Source organism: Pungitius pungitius, chromosome 14 (assembly GCF_949316345.1).
Source record: "Pungitius pungitius chromosome 14, fPunPun2.1, whole genome shotgun sequence".
NCBI lineage: Eukaryota > Metazoa > Chordata > Actinopteri > Perciformes > Gasterosteidae > Pungitius > Pungitius pungitius.
This window is the reverse complement of record NC_084913.1, coordinates 336,843-358,474: the sequence shown is the minus strand read 5'-3', so window position 1 is coordinate 358,474 and position 21,632 is coordinate 336,843. Positions and strand designations below refer to the sequence as shown.

Below are 21,632 nucleotides of genomic sequence, written 5' to 3'. Positions count from 1 at the left end.
TAAGTCAATGTGCCCTCTAAACGCTCTTTAAATGGATTTAACAAACACGAATTGTTAGGTTACACACTCCGCTACAGTAGGTAGGACTCAGCACCGGAAGTCGTCCCGTCAGTGAAACCACAGAAGAAGAAGCAGCACATCACACGTCCTTGAGCCGCAGAAGGAGCTTCACATTTAAGACTCTTATTGCTCGCGGGTGAGGTTTTAATTCATGTTATTGTCTGTTTTCTACCTTCGTTAGTTTAAAAATGGAGAACATTTGAACTAAAACCGGAAATCACCCGAAGGAAGCTAATATCAGCTACCGTTAGCCGTTAGCATCGGAACCTGACTCCGTTCATTCGAAGGTTTCTTTTGAATTTCTAATAGCGATTGTGTGATTTGAGGGATGACGTCACAGGTTCGTGTCGCTGCGACATGTGCTGGGGAATATTCAATGGTTTCCATTTACTGCCTCCACAGACTTGAACCATGGCGGTCCAGGTGACGGAGTCCGACCAGGTGAAACAGGTGAGTCTGAATAAACCAATCACATCGCATTACTGCTTGAGATGGTCGTGGTCCTTGAAGGACTCTGGTGTGTGTCTCAGTTTAAGGAGTTCCTGGGGACCTACAACAAGGTGACGGAGAACTGCTTCATGGACTGCGTTAAAGACTTCACCACCAGGGAGGTGAAACCGGAAGAGGTGAGCGCTTCATCTCCTTCACTTCCGGTTACCACTCCGGCCCATTCCCAATGACCCCCAGGGACTCTCTGAGGTCCCCCGGTGGAATGTTTAAATAGATAAATGGCAAAATGAGTAAATAGGCCTGTCAATCAACTAATTGCACGTTTTGATATTGATAATCCAGTGAGTGTTAGTCTTATAAATGTGTAATCGTGTATATTTACACTGTTCCTGCTGACCTCATGCACTTTGCCCTCAACTCTCCGTCACATGTCATTTAGCTGAGGCTTTTATCCAAAGCGACTTACATTGCATTATAGCCCTGGGGAGCAATTAGGGGTCAGGTGTCTTTGACATGGGGCAGCTGGGATTTGAACCACCCACCTTGTGGCTCCCTGCGCGTCACACTACTCCATCTGGCACCATCGCACCGGCTGCTTGAAGTGCCAACAATGTCCCACATTTACAAACTGTCTTTTAGGGACACAGTGGTGTCCCCTGCAGGGTAGATGTAGAGCTGGAAGTAGCTTATCAGTCCTAAAGTGGCTGTTTTACTTCCAAAGCAAAAAGCTCTCAATCTTCAACCATGTTTCTGACTGACTGACTGCAGTCAGGGGTCAACAACTCACATGCGTCTCAGCTACAATAATCTTGACACCTCGATTGTGTCTTTAATCCAGAATGACAACACAATGACTTGAGTGTGATGGGCTGTTTTGACGTGTGTTTTCAGTCGAGCTGCTCTGAATCGTGTCTGCAGAAGTACCTGAAGATGACTCAGCGGATCTCCATGAGATTCCAGGAGTACCACATCCAGCAGAACGAGGCCCTGGCTGCCAAGGCCGGACTACTGCACTGACCTCTAATGTCAAACAAATGGACCAAGTTCAATATTTTTTTCTATTTCTATCTGGAAATAAAATCATTTCCCTGTGGAGTGGGCTCAGGACGCAGCATGAAACAAAGAGCTGTTTATTGTACAATTCCAACATGGCTTCCATTCTCAGGTCAGTGTTAGTGTATTTACATAAAAAAGTTCATTATACGACAGCCTGCTCGTACAAATGTTAGAAATCATTCTTTACAGGATGTGAAACCAAGTCGTCAATCACCCAGAGCTGGTATTTACAAAAGAGAGCCGTCTGTCTGAGGCACCACAGAAGATCAAAGAATAAAATATAACATGTTAAACCTTCAGTTTGGCTCAAGTCATATTTCGCACCTCATAACTAAATAATTATTTCAAACAGATTTATGGGGTCACTCTTCCATAAAAAAAGATTTACTAAATAAATAAGTTTTGACCTCAAATGAAATATTTTGTTTAAAAAAAAAGCAAAGCAGGAAACTTACTTTTGCATTTTCTGCTTTAAAATAGTAACCCAGTGACAAACAACCAGTCACTTTATTTTGAAATTCCAAGACAGGAAGGATTCTTCTGTGCCGGCTGAACAGACAACTGATCTTTTCAGGAAGTCACTCTCAGGTGAGGGGGCGGGGCCAGATGATAAACTCTTCAGGTCAGAGGGGAGGGTCTGAGTGGGCGGAGTCTGTGGCTGGAAGGGGGCGGGGTTCATTGGGCGTGTCATCACCTGCACTCCACAGCCACGGTGTTCTGAGCGGGCGACGCAGAGGACGGACTCATGCCGGTGTCCGAGGAGCCGGAGGACGTGGTGTGGGACACTAGGAGACCAAAGAACAATGACTGACAGGAAACTGGCACGTAGCCAATGGACCGCATCTCCCAGCATGCACCGAGGGGCCTACCTTCTCTCTCCTTTTTCTTTAGTCTCTTTCTCCGCCTGTCGATGGAGGCCACCTCCGACTTAAGGGTCATGTAGTACTTCCTGATCTCCTGCAGCTTCTCCTGCAGGAAGGAGATCCTCTCTGTGCTGGACATGTTGTCCAGCTCGTCTGTTTGGGGGGGGGGGGGGTAGATTAAACATGCGGCCAACAGCAGCAAAGTGATAATAATAAACCAGGAAGTACCGAGCTGGAAGGTCCACTTATAGGCCCTCTGGGGGGAGAAGGTGTGTTTGTCTTTGCTGTGAGACGAAGGAGACGAAACACAAGACTTCTGGGACAGACGGGGGTGGTCCTCACTGTCACTGCTGTTACCTGGACAACCGGGGGGGGGGGGGGGTAGACTGTTAATTATACAAACCAAGTTACTGAAAAAACTAGAAGTAGGTGTTAGGCAGGTCTTCCTGGTTATTCTCTTCTGCTCAGGTCATGTGACCATGCAGTGACATCACAGCTCACCTGCCCCGTTCTTCTCCACCTTCCCAGGTGTGCAGAGTCTCTTCTGGTTGCGTTTCTGTTTCTTGGCCATTGGGCTCAAGTTGCAGTCCATCACCCGCTTCTGACCTGAGGGGTCAAAGGTCACACAGATTACAGACAAGCGCAGGGTCTCGTATCTCATCACTAAGCCCCTCCCACAACAATAGTCCACCTTGCTCCACACACCTCTGTCTTTACTCTCCTGCAGAGACATCACGAAGGTGGAGGCGCTGCCATCAAACCCGGAGTCGCCCTGCAGTGCTCCTCTCTGCTCCTCACCAGGGCTCCTTGCTGGGTGGAGCTCCTCGGGACCAGGAGCAGAGCCGGGTGCAGGTTCAGGCAGGAAGGGCATGGGCTGAGGTTCAGGGAGGTGGGGGGAGGGCAGCGCAGCAGCATGGATGAGTTTAGGGGGCGGGGCGAGTTGCTGCTCCCTCATCATCAGGAGGAGGTGCTCCGGGGCAGTGGGCTTCTCCTTCTCGTCCGGGTCGTCCAGGTCCACCTCATGGCAGACCAGCGCCTCAGGACCGATCTGCAACTCCAGCTCCTCAGTGGGGGAGGAGTCTGGGGCAGGCGTCGCAGGAACCACCTCTGACTCTTTTGAGGCTCCGCCCATCAGCAGCTCTTCTGACGCCTCCTTCGCCGTGTCCTCTGGACGGGGACAGTCGTCCGCCTTCATCGCTCCTTCACTGCTCTGTGACTCCGCCCTGTGGAGAGGAGAGGGGAGCGCTTGGGGCGAGGCTCCGAAGGCCATCTTTGGAGGGACGGGAGGCGTTTCGGGACAGGGGGCCTCCAGCTGTCTCCTTTCAGGGCGGAGCTTCTTGTCAGTTTCTCCCTGCTCTGCGGCCTTTCGTTTTAATGTGGAGATGCTCCTCTTCTCAAGAATCTCCTCCTCCTCCTCCTCGGTGGCGGAGTCAGTGTCGGAATCTGCGTTGGGAGACTCGGGGAGGAGGCGCTGGGAGGGAAGGCAGTGGAGAACCACCATGGGCTCGTCCTGTCTCTTGAGGTCGCTACAAGGAGGAGACGCCATGTGGGCAGGGCAGGCGCTAAAGAGCATTCTGGGAGGAGTTTCAGGCCCTGTCTCCCTGAGGGCCCTGCGACCTTTGACTCTGGGAGAGGACAGAGGAGTGGACCTGCTGTCCTCCTCCTCCTCCTCCTTCTTCTCCTCCTCTGGGACAGGCTGAGGAGAGGACACATGCTCTTCAGGAAACGCCCTGATGGTATCTGGAGGAGACGAGATGGCGTGAGAAGAAGACATCTTGTTAAGCACCTGCTGTGCAGGGAGCAAGTGGTCAGTGTCTCGGACAGACGACATCTCCTGGTCCAGGTGAACCAGCATCATGGCAGCTTCTACTGTTGGCTCCTCCCTTTGTTCCGCCTCCTCCTTCAATTGGCTCAGGATTTTGTCAGTTTTCTCCTGAGGCATGATGGGATGCTGCAGCGCCCCGGCAACAGGCGTCTGACCAGCTGTTGCCGTGGCGAAAGTGTTGTTGGTGGCCGTCTTAACGTCAGCAACCTCACTTAGCTCCTCCCCCTTCCCCTCCCCCTCTTCACAGGACGGGCCTTCAGCCCCCCCTTGCCGTGCCAACGGCTTTTTGTCAGGCGGGTCTTCTGATTGGCTGTCCTCTGACGAGTTCCCAGAATCCTCTGCAGGGACAGAGCAGCAGAGTGGTTAGTTAAAGAGGTCCCATTATGAAAACTCACGTTGATAGGTGCCCCCCCCCCCCACCGACCGATATAATGCTGAGCTCCCAAACATTTGTATAGTTTGGGGGAGGGGCTTAAAGAAATATTACCAGACTAATGTGGAAATCCTAAATACAAGTACGAGTCTTAAAATGAGCATCATGCGCCTCCTTTAATGCTCGCTGACAGCCTGGGAAACAGGAAGTGACCTCACCGTTCGACGCGCGGTCCACGTCGTACAAACCCGACGTCCTCCTGGTCCTCCTGCGAGGAGTGTCTGCAGGCAGGGGGACACGTCAAAGACAGTCACACACACTAGGAAGCCGGTTGGGCCGAGTCTCTTACTGTCTCCGTTGGCCATGTTGGACGGCGTCTCCGTGCGGCTGCTCCGGCCGTTGGGCCGCCCCTCGCTGCTCGCCGTCTTTGAGGCGCCGCGTCCTGCTGAGCCACCAGGTGGCGTGCCGGTCTGGGGTCGTCCTCGCTTTGCTCCCGGAGGCTTCAACGCGGCTGACGCAGCCTTGTCTTCGTCCCTTTCTGTCTCCGGCTCGTCTTTGTTCTGTTGGGACAGCGTTAGGAGACAAGGAAGGAAATAAGACCAAGAGCAACAATGTCGGTCCCCTTTGTTTCCTGTGTGTGGGGGGGGGGGGGGGGGGTCGTACTCTGGTCGATTGGAGAATAAAAACACTAATAACGTGTAACAGGAAGTGACATCACAGCGTTTCACACCTTAACCTTCTTCCTGCGCCTCTTCTTGGTTCCTTTCTCCAGAGGCCAGATGAGGCGGTCGGCTTTCACCCACTCGTCGTACCTGAGGGCAGAAACACGCAGTCTGCCTTTCATTTGATGTCATTCCAATTGTTTTGGGGACAAAGCTGTACTTTATACAGGTAAATATACATGGTCTGTTTCTGCAGTTCTCTACGTTGGGCTAGAGGGGAACAGACGGGGGGGTCGGGGCTCAATTGTCATATCGCACCCTCGGAAACCACATGCAATCGTTTTTGCTCCTGCTATACATTTATATTTTACATACAAACGTCACCAGCATTTCAGTTGATTGCGCAACCTGTGAGCGGAGGCGGGGCTTAGGCACAGAGCGGTGAACAGAACCAGTGAACCCACCGTTCTGTCCCTCTGTGCGTGTGTCTCTACGCGTAGATACTACGTGTACTACTACTACTACTACTACTACGGCCTCAAAGTCACTTTGGATGAAATGAAAATGGAAATTCAACACCTGAGCAGGTGCTCGTCGTGGAGGTCAGGTCACATGGTCCTGAGCAGACCACTCAGAGCAGCGGCGTAACGGCATGTGATTGGATAAGGGGGCGGCGGCTGAGGCTCACCTGACGTTCCAGCCGTAGTAGTGGACCAGGTAGAACTGCTCTCCGTTGTCCAAGTCCGTCTTCTTGATGTGAGCCTCGTAGATCTTCTGAGTCTTCCCTCTGCCGTACTTCACCCGCACCTTCGTCCCCGTCACAGAGTCTCCCTCCTCCTCCTCCTCCTCCTCACAGCTGACACAGGAGTTATCTCAGATCATTTGGCGAATGCATAGAAAGACAACATTTGTATAATCTACGTTCATTCAGCAGGAAGACAAAATATTTCATTCTCACCCGTCTCTCGTCATTCTTCTTTCGTCGTCGTCGTCATCCTCTTCATCATCATCATCATCATCCTCCTCCTCCTCCTCCTCCTCCTCCTCGTCCACTTCATCATCATCATCATCATCGCCCTCCTCCTCCTCCTCCTCCGACCCTTTATCGGAGTCGTCCATTCGTCTGTTGCTGCGTCTCCTCACCTCCCTCTGCTCCTCACTGTTATCTTCTCCTCCTTTGTCTGGTGTGGAGGGAGAACCCCTCTGTGCTGTCAGCGGACTGCTCACACACCTCCTCCTCCCCTACGACACAGAGAGACACATTCAGTCCTATTAAATAGACACCAGGTGATCACATGACCCCAATTAAAGGTGGTGTCTCACCTTTGGGGACGACGGTCTATCTTTCACCTCCTCGTTCTCACACTCCGCCTCCTCCTCCGACGGGTCTTTGACAGGGTCCACCTTCTCTGGCAGCGCGGGGGGCTGGCTAAGCTCCGCCCCTGCCTGCTTCTGGTTGGCCGGTGTGGTAGGAGGGCGGGGGTTGTTGTGATGGATGGTTCTGAAGGTGATGGTGGCAGAGCGGCAGTACTCCTCAAAGCCATACAGATACCTGAGGACCCAGCACACGTGAAGTAAAGCAAGGGCACATGAGCACAAGGAGGAAGAGGAGGAAGAGGAGGCGCAGCGGTTTCTTACTTCTTGTAGGCCGTCTTGACGTTGTAGGAGGCAGCAGAGTTCAGGACGGGGATCCCCAGATCCACGTAGACCTGCTTCCACACAGTACCGGACTCTATCTGCAACACACAACAGGAAGTGACATCACAGGAAGCCAGCAGCACCATCATCATCAGGTCACATGACCCAGGGCCGTAGTCACCTTGTGGCAGCCTCCCAGCCGATAGACCAGTCTGAAAAGCTTGAAGAGGTTCAGGTCTTTATAACCCAACACCGGAGGCTTGTTGATGGGGGTCCCTGCAGGCACAACGCTGGTTAGCACCCACCTTCTGATGTTTAACCACACGACTAGAACATCTGCTGCTCTCACCTCGGTCCTCCATGAACTTATAGAGCTGCTGCAGGAAGCGGTCTCTCTCCTCTGGATCGGGCTCCTCCTCCTCCGGCTGCACAGATGGAGAAAGACGGGTCAACGTCTGATCTAGTGGTCGACAGACAGGTCAACTTGTGCGCTCTCACCTCCTCCTTCATGCGTTTCTTCTTCTTCTCCTCCTCCTCTTCTTCTTCTTCCTCCTCCTCCTCCACCTCTTCATCCTCCTCGCTCTCCTTCTCTTCATCATCGCTGGAGGACGAGTCCAGAATCTGACTCATGTCCATTTTCCACATCTCAGGGACCTCACCTGTCCTCAGGAACATCTGGGCCGCCTCAAACCCTGGAGGAGTAGTGAGGAAGAGGAGGAACAATAAAAAGCCTTGTGAAAACAGACGAATGCTGTTGGTGTTGTGGGAGGTGTAGTTCCTCACCTCTCCTGTTGGAGAACTCAGACCTGGTGGAGATGAAGGTGTGGACATGTCTCCTTGCCACCGTGTAGCTGCAGTAAGAGAGACAGACAGGAGGTGAGTCCCAGCTGGTCGGTCTGATCACAGATCAATGGGGGGGGGGGGGGGGGGGGGGGGGGGACTCACAATTTGGAGTCGCTGAAGGCTCTGACCAGACACTGGTCCTTCTTCACCTGCAGCTCCTCGTTACAGCTTGGAGACACCACCTGAGGAGGGACCAATGGTCATGTGACCAGGTCAGGGGTAGTTAAAAAAGGTCTGGTGTGATGACCAGCCTCGTCTCCATGGTAACGGTGCTCTGAGAGCAGAGGGGAACGTGTGCGTTTACCAGAGCCAGGTACCAGCGACTCGCTTCCTCTTCACTCTCAACGCTGCAGATTTTTCCCAGAAGCTCATCATTGAGTCTTCTCCTGTCGTCCTCCTCGTCGTCACTGGAGGAGGACTCATGCTCCTCCTCAGCCCTGAGACACAGCGATCCAGTAAGCAGAAGGCTCTTTCTTTGGTTTCAGCGGTTTGTTGTTGTGTGTACTCACACAGCCTGAGACGAGCGACGTCCTCCTCGGTTTGACTTCTTGCCGATGACCGGAGTACCAAAATGTTCTGGGTTAGTGAGAGGCAGCTGGTCCAAAGTCTGCAGGGAGGACAGGGGGTGAGACGTCTGTGTGTGTCTGTGTGTGTGTGTCTGTGTGTGTGTGTGTGTGTCTTACCTCACTCTCTGCAAAGTGTCTCTCTCCCTTCAGACACAGGGACGTCCTCCGAAGAGTCTTCTCGTCTCCGTCATCAAACACTGAAAAACAAACGAGCAGGAGGTTTTCCTTCATGTCCTGAAGCTTAAATGTTACACAAGTGTCTCAATAAAGTTATTCAAATCAGAGACACAGACATCAGTTTCCTCCTGTCCTTCGTCCCTCCCACATTTCCCCTGACTCCTGACTGAGAGCACTTCAGTCACAGAGCAACGACCAGAAGGTCATGTGATGCTGCGTCTTGCGCCCAAATTCAAATGAACATGCATTTTGTTGTCTACTCCCGAGTGTACTGTAGGTGCCACTTATGTGCGTCAGAGAGCGTAGTGTCATCTCCTGGACTACTGTAACCCTCTCCTGGCAGGTCTCCCTGCTCCATTCCACCTCTGCAGCTCATCCACAATGCAGAAGCTCCACTGGTCTTCAACCTTAAGTTCTCCCACACTGCTCCACTGCTCCTCTCTTCACTGGTTACCAGTGGCTGCCTCATCCAGTTCAAAGCACTGGTGCTCACGTAGCATGCTGTGAATGGATGGGGTCCAGTCTCCATCCAGGACCTGGTGGAACCCTCCATCCCAACATCAAGCTGCTTGTTCCTCACTGAGAGCAAAACACTGGACTAGATCTCCACTCTTTGCTGTCCTGCTGCTAGATGGTGGAAGGAGCTCTGTGATGACATCAGGACCACAGAGAGCCTTCACATCTTCACACTAAACACTAAAACAAATTAACTTTGGAAGCCCAAAAGCAGACTGTATTTTCCTGTAGATTTTAAGCGTGATCTTGGTCCACTCTAAAAAAGGGCTCTGAGCATGACTTTTTCTTGTGTGTGTTATTCTTAAATCAAGCTACCAAAGGTTTCATCTGTGCAGCCCAGAAGTAGTACTTTAATGTACCATGAGGCCAATCAGAGACTCACCCACAGTGTAGAGGCTGGCATCGGTCAGCTTACTGATGACGGCCTCGCTGGACAAACCCTCGTTAGTCTTCACCTCCACCGTGGAGCCCACCTGAAGGACGGGTAAAACTCACATTCAAGGGCTTGTGTCCATCAGAAGAAACGCGCTGCGTCCAACAGCAGTGATTCCCTCCCATTATAACAGGGGGGGCCCCCTGGAACATTGAAGCATTTTTCCTTTGCTAAAACAGTTACTAAAGCATCTAGAGAATTCCAGCAGGAACATAATGAAGGTCTCTTGGCTACTCTGTAAGGAAGCGTCATGAGCCGAAGAACTCTGAGCACCATCTCACCCTCAGAGCTCCTTTCACCTGGTCGTCCTGGACCACCTGAGTCGTACTTTCGCCTTTCAGGTTCACCTGAAGAGAGAGACAGATGAAGACAGATGAAAACATTGAGCTCCGCCCTCCATTCCTGTGATTGTCTGCTCCTGAGGCCGTGAGCCAATCACAGCACAGCAGTGACCTGGTTGCGGAGGGTCTCACCTTCACCTTCACCATGCGCTTCACCGTCTTGATCTTGGCCTCACAGAAGGCTCCTCTGTATTTGGCACTGACGTCCGTCCCCACGGTCAGGTAGGGGGGCTCGTCTGCTGCCTGAAACACACCTCAGTGACATCACAACACTCCCAGAGTGCACTGCAGCAGACAGCAGTTTAGGCAAGCCAGACCTAGTCTGATAGTAGTGTGATGATCTGAGAGGTTTCGCTTGAGGCCAACTGAAGGTCCGAGCCGCACCAGGTTTCACCTTCTTTTACGTTTTAGACTAACATTCAAAATAGTGTCAAACAGGCTCCTGGTTTTAATGTTTTCCTGCTGAACCTTGAAGAACTCATCTCCATGTCCAGACCTCAACCCAAAATCTGACCTCCACCATATAATTAACAGGTTCAATGTACGGCGGCCATTTTTGTTTCAGAGACAATCCAAACCGTTTTCTTCATTGTCCAGCAGAGACACACTAATTATAATAGAAGACCAAGATCTACGTCTCCTGCCGTATTACTGGAGCTGAGGAGTCCATGAACCGGTTGAAAGACCAGGGTCCAGTTTAAGGCTCCTCACAGCGACACGCAGGTAAAATACTCACCTTCATCTTCACGTCAATTTGAGGAGGTCCAGCTCGGAAGATAGTGGATCGCTGGAAGGGACACAGGACGTTAACATGCTAACCAGAGGACAGGCTGTTAACACAGCTAAGCTAACCAGACAGTGTGTCACACTGTTTATATAATGCTAAGCTAACCGGCTGCCCCCCCCCCTCTGCCCACACAGCCGACACTAAACTTTGGTTACTGTGGCTGAACGCAGCGTCGCCGGTTTCGTCCGGTAGTCGTTAACGGACCCGCGAACCGGACGTGTGTTCCCGCTCCTCTCAGCTCCACTGAGTCACGTCGCCATCACAGCTCGGCTAGCTCGGCTAACTTTACCCCCCCCCCCAAACCCCCTCCCCTCCACACACAAGCAGACCGGCTGCTAGCTACCAGCTGCTTTGGAGAGGGGGGGTGGGGTAGGTCCATCACCGAGTACCGGTACCGACAGCGACGTGCGTGCGAGCGGAGCTTCGCGAAGCTAACAGCGGTTAGCCAACTAGCTAGTTTGAGGATCGCAGGAGATTTAAACCGTCCGGTGGCTCCACAGCGGACTCGGCGAGCAGCGACATTAGTTCCCGTTTACGGGCTAAAAGAAGTTCCTACCGCACCGAATCGGACCTTGTTAAACCGGACGGAACAACAACTGTTGTGTATTAAATTATTTAATATGTGAAGCTCCACAAAGAAGCTCCACATTTCTTCAATCCATTCAACGGCTGCTCGACCTTCCACGCGGGGTTCTGTCTCCGGTCCACCGGTGATTATACCCGCTAGTGGGTTTGACCCGGTAGGGTTCGGTTCGGTTAGGGGAAGAAGGGCTTCATACTCACGTTCTCGGCCGCCGCAGCTCGGGTCGCAAAGCGATACACGAACAACAAGCTGTTGAGTCGGAGTTCTGTTTCCCGACACGTGATTGGCTGCGCTGCCAGCGGCGTTCGCAGGAGACAAATCTGATTGGTCAGGTGATTCCTCGAATCTAATACGACGTGCCTCCGCTACCGTCGCCATTAGTGGATGTGAACGAGGCGCCACGAGGGAAATGACGGCATCAGTCGGGTAATTGTCCAATCAGAGGGACGTTAAAGCGAAGAACCGGCCAATGGGGGTTGCAATCGACAAAGCGCGTTTCTTTACCAGAAACGACGCGTCACCATTGGCTCAGCGGAAGTACGTACGCAGCAGGAAGCCCCGCCCCCTACGTGCTGAACGTCTTCACACCAAACTAAATTCACAAACCTTCAGAGCTGACAAGAAGCTCGTACATCAACGCGGTTGAAATATGCCTCACGCATCATGGCGACGAAAATACTTTGTACATTCCATGTTTAATAATCTGATGTACTATCAATAACTGTCTAACTGCTCGTTCCAACGCTCCACAACACACATCCGGTAAATGCGCGTAGGAGATGACGTCACTTTCTGATGGTGTTTGTGAGAGAAATGGGGGGTGTGCTCGGCGCCTTTATGTAACTAGACGAGTGCCGGCAAAGCGGCAAGTCTCCATGTCACCGTGTCACCGTGCCGTGAACGTGTGTGTGTGGGGGGGGGGGGGGGGGGGGTAGTCAGGAAGATCATTAATAATCACTAATGATGCTTGTATGAGGAAAGCTTGTGGTAACTATGGGCCTCTGCTCCACATGTCAAGAACACTCCAACTGGAAAATAATTGGAACCCAAAGGTTTATTTTAATTCTTGTTGCCATGATAAAAGGGAACACTTATGCGTGTGCTTAAAGTGAAAGTATGATATCTGTACATATTTTAGAAACCGCTCCTATAATCAGACCCACAAGAGGAAGGGATGGCTAAGCTTAGTGTTTAGCGTTCTAAAAAATCGTGGGAACTATGCGTTGTTGAAAACAGCAACCGTAAAGTCATTGTTGAAAAGTGATCATGTGATTCCAGTGCTTGGTGTTCCCTTTGCTGGGATTGTCACAGAACACTCAGGGTGGAATGGAGCTGCTGTTTCATGACACAGTTCCGCTTCTTGCTTCGATCAATATGTGCATGATGTACAGGTTGGTTGCAGACAATATTTTATGACTGATTAGTTCATGACAGACATTTTGCTTTTCCAATGCTTATCTCTAAAATAGTAGTCGAATGACAACAGAAACCAAGTTTATCAATTGCTTTATTTTCAAAGTTGAAAATCATTTTCATGAAGGTTGTAAAACTTTGAAATAAGCACCTTGCGAGAGACTTTACACAATGTTCATTGCAGGAAGACCTCCAGAATGATCTGGAAACAAAGATCTGGTAACCACGGTGAGAAGTGTTTAGTAATGCTGACCTTCATTCAGAGTAGGGGTTTGTGAGAAAAAGTTCAGGTCAAGGATTGGTCATGAAATCAGTAAAAGTAATATTGATTGATGTAGTAGAGTGCAGTTGTATAAGATCGACCGACGTACTGGTCAGTCGTCCGATGCAACGGTATATCATTTGTAGTAGCAAGCAGTCGCATGTCGCGGCGCAAAGCCGCATGTGGTGGCAGTCGCATGTCGTGGCAGTCGCATGTGGTGGTGCAAAGTCTGTTTTAGCGTGTCTCTCACCTTGGCATCCTCCTTAGTTTACCCTCTCAGCTCTTCAGGAATCAGCTGATGTTGTCCCTTTGTAAACAAAACATGACAGTCAATCACAGAGAGACGGCATGTTTGTGTAAGAAAAAGTTCAGGTCAGGGATTGGTCAGACAGCCAAGAGGAAGTGACATCACAAGAATTCAGCCTAATTAGCGAAACCTATCTAACTCTCATCATACATCCCTGATGATATCAAGTCGGTGTCTTTGGGGTGAAATCAGTAAAAGTAGTAGTATTGATTGATGTAGTCGCGTGTGGTGGCAGTCGCATGCTGTGGCGCAAAGCCGCATGTCGTGGGGCAAAATCACATGTGGTGGCAGTTGCATGTGGTGGCGCAAATTTGCATGCTGTGGCAGTCGCATGTGGTGGCGCAAAGCCGCATGTGGTGGCAGTCGCATGCTGTGGCGCAAAGCTGCATGTCGTGGCGGAAGTCGCATGTGGTGGTGCAAAGTCTGTTTTAGCGTGTCTCTCACCTTGGCATCCTCCTCAGTTTACCCTCTCAGCTCTTCAGGAATCAGCTGATGTTGTCCCTTTGTAAACAAAACATGACAGTCAATCACAGAGAGACGGCATGTTTGTGTAAGAAAAAGTTCAGGTCAGGGATTGGTCAGACAGCCAAGAGGAAGTGACATCACAAGAATTCAGCCTAATTAGCGAAACCTATCTAACTCTCATCATCCATCCCTGATGATATCAAGTCGGTGTCTTTGGGGTGAAATCAGTAAAAGTAGTAGTATTGATTGATGTAGTCGCATGTCGTGGCAGTCGCATGTGGTGGCGCAAATTTGCATGCTGTGGCAGTCGCATGTGGTGGCGCAAAGCTGCATGTCGTGGCGGAAGTCTCATGTCGTGGCAGTCGCATGTGGTGGCAGTCGCATGTGGTGGCAGTCGCATGCTGTGGCGCAAAGCCGCATGTCGTGGCGGAAGTCGCATGTCGTGGCAGTCGCATGTGGTGGTGCAAAGTCTGTTTTAGCGTGTCTCTCACCTTGGCATCCTCCTCAGTTTACCCTCTCAGCTCTTCAGGTATCAGCTGATGTTGTCCCTTTGTAAACAAAACATGACAGTCAATCACAGAGAGACGGCATGTTTGTGTAAGAAAAAGTTCAGGTCAGGGATTGGTCAGACAGCCAAGAGGAAGTGACATCACAAGAATTCAGCCTAATTAGCGAAACCTATCTAACTCTCATCATCCATCCCTGATGATATCAAGTCGGTGTCTTTGGGGTGAAATCAGTAAAAGTAGTAGTATTGATTGATGTAGTCGCGTGTGGTGGCAGTCGCATGCTGTGGCGCAAATTCGCATGTCGCGGCATGTGGTGGCAGTCGCATGTGGTGGCAGTCGCATGTCGTGGCAGTCGCATGTGGTGGTGCAAAGTCTGTTTTAGCGTGTCTCTCACCTTGGCATCCTCCTTAGTTTACCCTCTCAGCTCTTCAGGTATCAGCTGATGTTGTCCCTTTGTAAACAAAACATGACAGTCAATCACAGAGAGACGGCATGTTTGTGTAAGAAAAAGTTCAGGTCAGGGATTGGTCAGACAGCCAAGAGGAAGTGACATCACAAGAATTCAGCCTAATTAGCGAAACCTATCTGACTCTCATCATCCATCCCTGCTGATATCAAGTCGATGTCTTTGGGGTGAAATCAGTAAAAGTAGTAGTATTGATTGATGTAGTCGCATGCCGTGGCAGTCGCATGCTGTGGCGCAAAGCCGCATGTTGTGGCGCAAAATCACATGTGGTGGCAGTCGCATGTGGTGGCGCAAATTTGCATGCTGTGGCAGCCGCATGCTGTGGCGCAAATTCGCATGCCGTGGCAGTCGCATGCTGTGGCGCAAAGCCGCATGTCGTGGCGGAAGTCGCATGTCGTGGCAGTCGCATGTGGTGGTGCAAAGTCTGTTTTAGCGTGTCTCTCACCTTGGCATCCTCCTTAGTTTACCCTCTCAGCTCTTCAGGTATCAGCTGATGTTGTCCCTTTGTAAACAAAACATGACAGTCAATCACAGAGAGACGGCATGTTTGTGTAAGAAAAAGTTCAGGTCAGGGATTGGTCAGACAGCCAAGAGGAAGTGACATCACAAGAATTCAGCCTAATTAGCGAAACCTATCTGACTCTCATCATCCATCCCTGCTGATATCAAGTCGATGTCTTTGGGGTGAAATCAGTAAAAGTAGTAGTATTGATTGATGTAGTCGCATGCCGTGGCAGTCGCATGCTGTGGCGCAAAGCCGCATGTTGTGGCGCAAAATCACATGTGGTGGCAGTCGCATGTGGTGGCGCAAATTTGCATGCTGTGGCAGCCGCATGCTGTGGCGCAAATTCGCATGCCGTGGCAGTCGCATGCTGTGGCGCAAAGCCGCATGTCGTGGCGGAAGTCGCATGTCGTGGCAGTCGCATGTGGTGGTGCAAAGTCTGTTTTAGCGTGTCTCTCACCTTGGCATCCTCCTCAGTTTACCCTCTCAGCTCTTCAGGTATCAGCTGATGTTGTCCCTTTGTAAACAAAACATGACAGTCAATCACAGAGAGACGGCATGTTTGTGTAAGAAAAAGTTCAGGTCAGGGATTGGTCAGACAGCCAAGAGGAAGTGACATCACAAGAATTCAGCCTAATTAGCGAAACCTATCTAACTCTCATCATACATCCCTGATGATATCAAGTCGGTGTCTTTGGGGTGAAATCAGTAAAAGTAGTAGTATTGATTGATGTAGTCGCATGCCGTGGCAGTCGCATGCTGTGGCGCAAAGCCGCATGTCGTGGCGCAAAATCACATGTGGTGGCAGTTGCATGTGGTGGCGCAAATTTGCATGCTGTGGCAGTCGCATGTGGTGGCGCAAAGCCGCATGTGGTGGCAGTCGCATGCTGTGGCGCAAAGCTGCATGTCGTGGCGGAAGTCGCATGTGGTGGTGCAAAGTCTGTTTTAGCGTGTCTCTCACCTTGGCATCCTCCTTAGTTTACCCTCTCAGCTCTTCAGGTATCAGCTGATGTTGTCCCTTTGTAAACAAAACATGACAGTCAATCACAGAGAGACGGCATGTTTGTGTAAGAAAACGTTCAGGTCAGGGATTGGTCAGACAGCCAAGAGGAAGTGACATCACAAGAATTCAGCCTAATTAGCGAAACCTATCTAACTCTCATCATCCATCCCTGATGATATCAAGTCGGTGTCTTTGGGGTGAAATCAGTAAAAGTAGTAGTATTGATTGATGTAGTCGCATGTCGTGGCAGTCGCATGTGGTGGCGCAAATTTGCATGCTGTGGCAGTCGCATGTGGTGGCGCAAAGCCGCATGTGGTGGCAGTCGCATGCTGTGGCGCAAAGCTGCATGTCGTGGCGGAAGTCTCATGTCGTGGCAGTCGCATGTGCTGGCAGTCGCATGTGGTGGCAGTCGCATGCTGTGGCGCAAAGCCGCATGTCGTGGCGGAAGTCGCATGTCGTGGCAGTCGCATGTGGTGGTGCAAAGTCTGTTTTAGCGTGTCTCTCACCTTGGCATCCTCCTCAGTTTACCCTCTCAGCTCTTCAGGAATCAGCTGATGTTGTCCCTTTGTAAACAAAACATGACAGTCAATCACAGAGAGACGGCATGTTTGTGTAAGAAAAAGTTCAGGTCAGGGATTGGTCAGACAGCCAAGAGGAAGTGACATCACAAGAATTCAGCCTAATTAGCGAAACCTATCTAACTCTCATCATCCATCCCTGATGATATCAAGTCGGTGTCTTTGGGGTGAAATCAGTAAAAGTAGTAGTATTGATTGATGTAGTCGCATGTCGTGGCAGTCGCATGTGGTGGCGCAAATTTGCATGCTGTGGCAGTCGCATGTGGTGGCGCAAAGCTGCATGTCGTGGCGGAAGTCTCATGCCGTGGCAGTCGCATGTGGTGGCAGTCGCATGTGGTGGCAGTCGCATGCTGTGGCGCAAAGCCGCATGTCGTGGCGGAAGTCGCATGTCGTGGCAGTCGCATGTGGTGGTGCAAAGTCTGTTTTAGCGTGTCTCTCACCTTGGCATCCTCCTCAGTTTACCCTCTCAGCTCTTCAGGTATCAGCTGATGTTGTCCCTTTGTAAACAAAACATGACAGTCAATCACAGAGAGACGGCATGTTTGTGTAAGAAAAAGTTCAGGTCAGGGATTGGTCAGACAGCCAAGAGGAAGTGACATCACAAGAATTCAGCCTAATTAGCGAAACCTATCTAACTCTCATCATCCATCCCTGATGATATCAAGTCGGTGTCTTTGGGGTGAAATCAGTAAAAGTAGTAGTATTGATTGATGTAGTCGCGTGTGGTGGCAGTCGCATGCTGTGGCGCAAATTCGCATGTCGCGGCATGTGGTGGCAGTCGCATGTGGTGGCAGTCGCATGTCGTGGCAGTCGCATGTGGTGGTGCAAAGTCTGTTTTAGCGTGTCTCTCACCTTGGCATCCTCCTTAGTTTACCCTCTCAGCTCTTCAGGTATCAGCTGATGTTGTCCCTTTGTAAACAAAACATGACAGTCAATCACAGAGAGACGGCATGTTTGTGTAAGAAAAAGTTCAGGTCAGGGATTGGTCAGACAGCCAAGAGGAAGTGACATCACAAGAATTCAGCCTAATTAGCGAAACCTATCTGACTCTCATCATCCATCCCTGCTGATATCAAGTCGATGTCTTTGGGGTGAAATCAGTAAAAGTAGTAGTATTGATTGATGTAGTCGCATGCCGTGGCAGTCGCATGCTGTGGCGCAAAGCCGCATGTTGTGGCGCAAAATCACATGTGGTGGCAGTCGCATGTGGTGGCGCAAATTTGCATGCTGTGGCAGCCGCATGCTGTGGCGCAAATTCGCATGCCGTGGCAGTCGCATGCTGTGGCGCAAAGCCGCATGTCGTGGCGGAAGTCGCATGTCGTGGCAGTCGCATGTGGTGGTGCAAAGCCGCATGTCGTGGCGCAAAATCACATGTGGTGGCAGTTGCATGTGGTGGCGCAAATTTGCATGCTGTGGCAGTCGCATGTGGTGGCGCAAAGCCGCATGTGGTGGCAGTCGCATGCTGTGGCGCAAAGCTGCATGTCGTGGCGGAAGTCGCATGTGGTGGTGCAAAGTCTGTTTTAGCGTGTCTCTCACCTTGGCATCCTCCTTAGTTTACCCTCTCAGCTCTTCAGGTATCAGCTGATGTTGTCCCTTTGTAAACAAAACATGACAGTCAATCACAGAGAGACGGCATGTTTGTGTAAGAAAACGTTCAGGTCAGGGATTGGTCAGACAGCCAAGAGGAAGTGACATCACAAGAATTCAGCCTAATTAGCGAAACCTATCTAACTCTCATCATCCATCCCTGATGATATCAAGTCGGTGTCTTTGGGGTGAAATCAGTAAAAGTAGTAGTATTGATTGATGTAGTCGCATGTCGTGGCAGTCGCATGTGGTGGCGCAAATTTGCATGCTGTGGCAGTCGCATGTGGTGGCGCAAAGCCGCATGTGGTGGCAGTCGCATGCTGTGGCGCAAAGCTGCATGTCGTGGCGGAAGTCTCATGTCGTGGCAGTCGCATGTGGTGGCAGTCGCATGTGGTGGCAGTCGCATGCTGTGGCGCAAAGCCGCATGTCGTGGCGGAAGTCGCATGTCGTGGCAGTCGCATGTGGTGGTGCAAAGTCTGTTTTAGCGTGTCTCTCACCTTGGCATCCTCCTCAGTTTACCCTCTCAGCTCTTCAGGTATCAGCTGATGTTGTCCCTTTGTAAACAAAACATGACAGTCAATCACAGAGAGACGGCATGTTTGTGTAAGAAAAAGTTCAGGTCAGGGATTGGTCAGACAGCCAAGAGGAAGTGACATCACAAGAATTCAGCCTAATTAGCGAAACCTATCTAACTCTCATCATCCATCCCTGATGATATCAAGTCGGTGTCTTTGGGGTGAAATCAGTAAAAGTAGTAGTATTGATTGATGTAGTCGCGTGTGGTGGCAGTCGCATGCTGTGGCGCAAAGCCGCATGTCGTGGCGCAAAATCACATGTGGTGGCAGTTGCATGTGGTGGCGCAAATTTGCATGCTGTGGCAGTCGCATGTGGTGGCGCAAAGCCGCATGTGGTGGCAGTCGCATGCTGTGGCGCAAAGCTGCATGTCGTGGCGGAAGTCGCATGTGGTGGTGCAAAGTCTGTTTTAGCGTGTCTCTCACCTTGGCATCCTCCTCAGTTTACCCTCTCAGCTCTTCAGGTATCAGCTGATGTTGTCCCTTTGTAAACAAAACATGACAGTCAATCACAGAGAGACGGCATGTTTGTGTAAGAAAAAGTTCAGGTCAGGGATTGGTCAGACAGCCAAGAGGAAGTGACATCACAAGAATTCAGCCTAATTAGCGAAACCTATCTAACTCTCATCATCCATCCCTGATGATATCAAGTCGGTGTCTTTGGGGTGAAATCAGTAAAAGTAGTAGTATTGATTGATGTAGTCGCATGTCGTGGCAGTCGCATGTGGTGGCGCAAATTTGCATGCTGTGGCAGTCGCATGTGGTGGCGCAAAGCCGCATGTGGTGGCAGTCGCATGCTGTGGCGCAAAGCTGCATGTCGTGGCGGAAGTCTCATGTCGTGGCAGTCGCATGTGGTGGCAGTCGCATGTGGTGGCAGTCGCATGCTGTGGCGCAAAGCCGCATGTCGTGGCGGAAGTCGCATGTCGTGGCAGTCGCATGTGGTGGTGCAAAGTCTGTTTTAGCGTGTCTCTCACCTTGGCATCCTCCTCAGTTTACCCTCTCAGCTCTTCAGGTATCAGCTGATGTTGTCCCTTTGTAAACAAAACATGACAGTCAATCACAGAGAGACGGCATGTTTGTGTAAGAAAAAGTTCAGGTCAGGGATTGGTCAGACAGCCAAGAGGAAGTGACATCACAAGAATTCAGCCTAATTAGCGAAACCTATCTAACTCTCATCATCCATCCCTGATGATATCAAGTCGGTGTCTTTGGGGTGAAATCAGTAAAAGTAGTAGTATTGATTGATGTAGTCGCGTGTGGTGGCAGTCGCATGCTGTGGCGCAAAGCCGCATGTCGTGGCGCAAAATCACATGTGGTGGCAGTTGCATGTGGTGGCGCAAATTTGCATGCTGTGGCAGTCGCATGTGGTGGCGCAAAGCCGCATGTGGTGGCAGTCGCATGCTGTGGCGCAAAGCTGCATGTCGTGGCGGAAGTCGCATGTGGTGGTGCAAAGTCTGTTTTAGCGTGTCTCTCACCTTGGCATCCTCCTCAGTTTACCCTCTCAGCTCTTCAGGTATCAGCTGATGTTGTCCCTTTGTAAACAAAACATGACAGTCAATCACAGAGAGACGGCATGTTTGTGTAAGAAAAAGTTCAGGTCAGGGATTGGTCAGACAGCCAAGAGGAAGTGACATCACAAGAATTCAGCCTAATTAGCGAAACCTATCTAACTCTCATCATCCATCCCTGATGATATCAAGTCGGTGTCTTTGGGGTGAAATCAGTAAAAGTAGTAGTATTGATTGATGTAGTCGCGTGTGGTGGCAGTCGCATGCTGTGGCGCAAAGCCGCATGTCGTGGCGCAAAATCACATGTGGTGGCAGTTGCATGTGGTGGCGCAAATTTGCATGCTGTGGCAGTCGCATGTGGTGGCGCAAAGCCGCATGTGGTGGCAGTCGCATGCTGTGGCGCAAAGCTGCATGTCGTGGCGGAAGTCGCATGTGGTGGTGCAAAGTCTGTTTTAGCGTGTCTCTCACCTTGGCATCCTCCTCAGTTTACCCTCTCAGCTCTTCAGGTATCAGCTGATGTTGTCCCTTTGTAAACAAAACATGACAGTCAATCACAGAGAGACGGCATGTTTGTGTAAGAAAAAGTTCAGGTCAGGGATTGGTCAGACAGCCAAGAGGAAGTGACATCACAAGAATTCAGCCTAATTAGCGAAACCTATCTAACTCTCATCATCCATCCCTGATGATATCAAGTCGGTGTCTTTGGGGTGAAATCAGTAAAAGTAGTAGTATTGATTGATGTAGTCGCGTGTGGTGGCAGTCGCATGCTGTGGCGCAAAGCCGCATGTCGTGGCGCAAAATCACATGTGGTGGCAGTTGCATGTGGTGGCGCAAATTTGCATGCTGTGGCAGTCGCATGTGGTGGCGCAAAGCCGCATGTGGTGGCAGTCGCATGCTGTGGCGCAAAGCTGCATGTCGTGGCGGAAGTCGCATGTGGTGGTGCAAAGTCTGTTTTAGCGTGTCTCTCACCTTGGCATCCTCCTCAGTTTACCCTCTCAGCTCTTCAGGTATCAGCTGATGTTGTCCCTTTGTAAACAAAACATGACAGTCAATCACAGAGAGACGGCATGTTTGTGTAAGAAAAAGTTCAGGTCAGGGATTGGTCAGACAGCCAAGAGGAAGTGACATCACAAGAATTCAGCCTAATTAGCGAAACCTATCTAACTCTCATCATCCATCCCTGATGATATCAAGTCGGTGTCTTTGGGGTGAAATCAGTAAAAGTAGTAGTATTGATTGATGTAGTCGCGTGTGGTGGCAGTCGCATGCTGTGGCGCAAAGCCGCAT

The 21,632-nt window shown here is 50.8% G+C and overlaps 2 protein-coding genes, 1 long non-coding RNA gene and 17 other non-coding genes across 22 annotated transcripts; 1 reads left to right on the top strand and 19 right to left on the bottom strand.

The window, feature by feature from the left end:
- timm9 (translocase of inner mitochondrial membrane 9 homolog) lies at nucleotides 1-1,865 on the top strand. Of its 2 annotated transcripts, none has more exons than XM_037486005.2 (4): nucleotides 1-196; nucleotides 463-510; nucleotides 591-686; nucleotides 1,429-1,865. In XM_037486005.2, the coding sequence occupies exons 2-4, from the start codon at nucleotides 472-474 to the stop codon at nucleotides 1,525-1,527; spliced, it is 234 nt and encodes a 77-aa protein (XP_037341902.1). In that variant the 5' UTR covers nucleotides 1-196; nucleotides 463-471; the 3' UTR covers nucleotides 1,528-1,865. The 2 variants fall into 2 exon arrangements, with proteins under 2 accessions (XP_037341902.1, XP_037341901.1); XM_037486004.2 differs by having other exon boundaries at nucleotides 1,402-1,865.
- arid4a (AT-rich interactive domain 4A) lies at nucleotides 1,855-11,770 on the bottom strand. Of its 2 annotated transcripts, none has more exons than XM_037485998.2 (25): nucleotides 11,374-11,770; nucleotides 10,540-10,590; nucleotides 9,936-10,046; nucleotides 9,744-9,809; nucleotides 9,412-9,502; nucleotides 8,454-8,533; nucleotides 8,280-8,377; nucleotides 8,075-8,207; nucleotides 7,873-7,952; nucleotides 7,711-7,778; nucleotides 7,426-7,619; nucleotides 7,277-7,352; nucleotides 7,109-7,203; nucleotides 6,928-7,025; nucleotides 6,613-6,841; nucleotides 6,248-6,531; nucleotides 5,978-6,145; nucleotides 5,358-5,439; nucleotides 4,977-5,187; nucleotides 4,846-4,908; nucleotides 3,135-4,592; nucleotides 2,931-3,035; nucleotides 2,658-2,786; nucleotides 2,436-2,582; nucleotides 1,855-2,351 (listed from the first exon to the last, which is right to left on the bottom strand). In XM_037485998.2, exons 2-25 carry the CDS (start codon nucleotides 10,543-10,545, stop codon nucleotides 2,257-2,259), a joined length of 4,167 nt encoding a protein of 1,388 aa, XP_037341895.2. In that variant the 5' UTR covers nucleotides 10,546-10,590; nucleotides 11,374-11,770; the 3' UTR covers nucleotides 1,855-2,256. The 2 variants fall into 2 exon arrangements, with proteins under 2 accessions (XP_037341895.2, XP_037341896.2); XM_037485999.2 differs by lacking the exon at nucleotides 11,374-11,770 and adding an exon at nucleotides 11,269-11,323.
- Nucleotides 11,771-12,664: 894 nt separating this feature from the next.
- Nucleotides 12,665-14,580, bottom strand: LOC119228046 (uncharacterized). The gene is made up of 3 exons (XR_009941598.1): nucleotides 14,524-14,580; nucleotides 13,600-13,656; nucleotides 12,665-13,155 (listed from the first exon to the last, which is right to left on the bottom strand). It is a non-coding gene; the product is annotated as an uncharacterized LOC119228046 (long non-coding RNA).
- On the bottom strand, nucleotides 13,229-13,307 carry LOC119228221 (small nucleolar RNA SNORD53/SNORD92). Its single transcript, XR_005121444.2, has one exon. It is a non-coding gene; the product is annotated as a small nucleolar RNA SNORD53/SNORD92 (small nucleolar RNA).
- On the bottom strand, nucleotides 13,730-13,808 carry LOC134104572 (small nucleolar RNA SNORD53/SNORD92). The gene has a single exon (XR_009941974.1). It is a non-coding gene; the product is annotated as a small nucleolar RNA SNORD53/SNORD92 (small nucleolar RNA).
- On the bottom strand, nucleotides 14,242-14,320 carry LOC134104571 (small nucleolar RNA SNORD53/SNORD92). The gene has a single exon (XR_009941973.1). It is a non-coding gene; the product is annotated as a small nucleolar RNA SNORD53/SNORD92 (small nucleolar RNA).
- Nucleotides 14,581-14,653: 73 nt separating the features above from the next.
- Nucleotides 14,654-14,732, bottom strand: LOC134104527 (small nucleolar RNA SNORD53/SNORD92). Its single transcript, XR_009941933.1, has one exon. It is a non-coding gene; the product is annotated as a small nucleolar RNA SNORD53/SNORD92 (small nucleolar RNA).
- A 438-nt stretch (nucleotides 14,733-15,170) lies between these two features.
- LOC134104524 (small nucleolar RNA SNORD53/SNORD92) lies at nucleotides 15,171-15,249 on the bottom strand. Its single transcript, XR_009941931.1, has one exon. It is a non-coding gene; the product is annotated as a small nucleolar RNA SNORD53/SNORD92 (small nucleolar RNA).
- Nucleotides 15,250-15,687: 438 nt separating this feature from the next.
- LOC134104575 (small nucleolar RNA SNORD53/SNORD92) lies at nucleotides 15,688-15,766 on the bottom strand. Its single transcript, XR_009941977.1, has one exon. It is a non-coding gene; the product is annotated as a small nucleolar RNA SNORD53/SNORD92 (small nucleolar RNA).
- Nucleotides 15,767-16,188: 422 nt separating this feature from the next.
- LOC134104570 (small nucleolar RNA SNORD53/SNORD92) lies at nucleotides 16,189-16,267 on the bottom strand. The gene has a single exon (XR_009941972.1). It is a non-coding gene; the product is annotated as a small nucleolar RNA SNORD53/SNORD92 (small nucleolar RNA).
- Nucleotides 16,268-16,736: 469 nt separating this feature from the next.
- Nucleotides 16,737-16,815, bottom strand: LOC134104569 (small nucleolar RNA SNORD53/SNORD92). The gene has a single exon (XR_009941971.1). It is a non-coding gene; the product is annotated as a small nucleolar RNA SNORD53/SNORD92 (small nucleolar RNA).
- A 433-nt stretch (nucleotides 16,816-17,248) lies between these two features.
- Nucleotides 17,249-17,327, bottom strand: LOC134104567 (small nucleolar RNA SNORD53/SNORD92). Its single transcript, XR_009941970.1, has one exon. It is a non-coding gene; the product is annotated as a small nucleolar RNA SNORD53/SNORD92 (small nucleolar RNA).
- Nucleotides 17,328-17,660: 333 nt separating this feature from the next.
- LOC134104523 (small nucleolar RNA SNORD53/SNORD92) lies at nucleotides 17,661-17,739 on the bottom strand. Its single transcript, XR_009941930.1, has one exon. It is a non-coding gene; the product is annotated as a small nucleolar RNA SNORD53/SNORD92 (small nucleolar RNA).
- A 605-nt stretch (nucleotides 17,740-18,344) lies between these two features.
- On the bottom strand, nucleotides 18,345-18,423 carry LOC134104566 (small nucleolar RNA SNORD53/SNORD92). Its single transcript, XR_009941969.1, has one exon. It is a non-coding gene; the product is annotated as a small nucleolar RNA SNORD53/SNORD92 (small nucleolar RNA).
- Nucleotides 18,424-18,892: 469 nt separating this feature from the next.
- LOC134104565 (small nucleolar RNA SNORD53/SNORD92) lies at nucleotides 18,893-18,971 on the bottom strand. The gene has a single exon (XR_009941968.1). It is a non-coding gene; the product is annotated as a small nucleolar RNA SNORD53/SNORD92 (small nucleolar RNA).
- Nucleotides 18,972-19,393: 422 nt separating this feature from the next.
- On the bottom strand, nucleotides 19,394-19,472 carry LOC134104564 (small nucleolar RNA SNORD53/SNORD92). Its single transcript, XR_009941967.1, has one exon. It is a non-coding gene; the product is annotated as a small nucleolar RNA SNORD53/SNORD92 (small nucleolar RNA).
- Nucleotides 19,473-19,941: 469 nt separating this feature from the next.
- On the bottom strand, nucleotides 19,942-20,020 carry LOC134104563 (small nucleolar RNA SNORD53/SNORD92). Its single transcript, XR_009941966.1, has one exon. It is a non-coding gene; the product is annotated as a small nucleolar RNA SNORD53/SNORD92 (small nucleolar RNA).
- Nucleotides 20,021-20,442: 422 nt separating this feature from the next.
- Nucleotides 20,443-20,521, bottom strand: LOC134104562 (small nucleolar RNA SNORD53/SNORD92). Its single transcript, XR_009941965.1, has one exon. It is a non-coding gene; the product is annotated as a small nucleolar RNA SNORD53/SNORD92 (small nucleolar RNA).
- Nucleotides 20,522-20,943: 422 nt separating this feature from the next.
- On the bottom strand, nucleotides 20,944-21,022 carry LOC134104560 (small nucleolar RNA SNORD53/SNORD92). The gene has a single exon (XR_009941963.1). It is a non-coding gene; the product is annotated as a small nucleolar RNA SNORD53/SNORD92 (small nucleolar RNA).
- A 422-nt stretch (nucleotides 21,023-21,444) lies between these two features.
- On the bottom strand, nucleotides 21,445-21,523 carry LOC134104559 (small nucleolar RNA SNORD53/SNORD92). The gene has a single exon (XR_009941962.1). It is a non-coding gene; the product is annotated as a small nucleolar RNA SNORD53/SNORD92 (small nucleolar RNA).
- Between the last annotated feature and the right edge of the window lie 109 nt (nucleotides 21,524-21,632).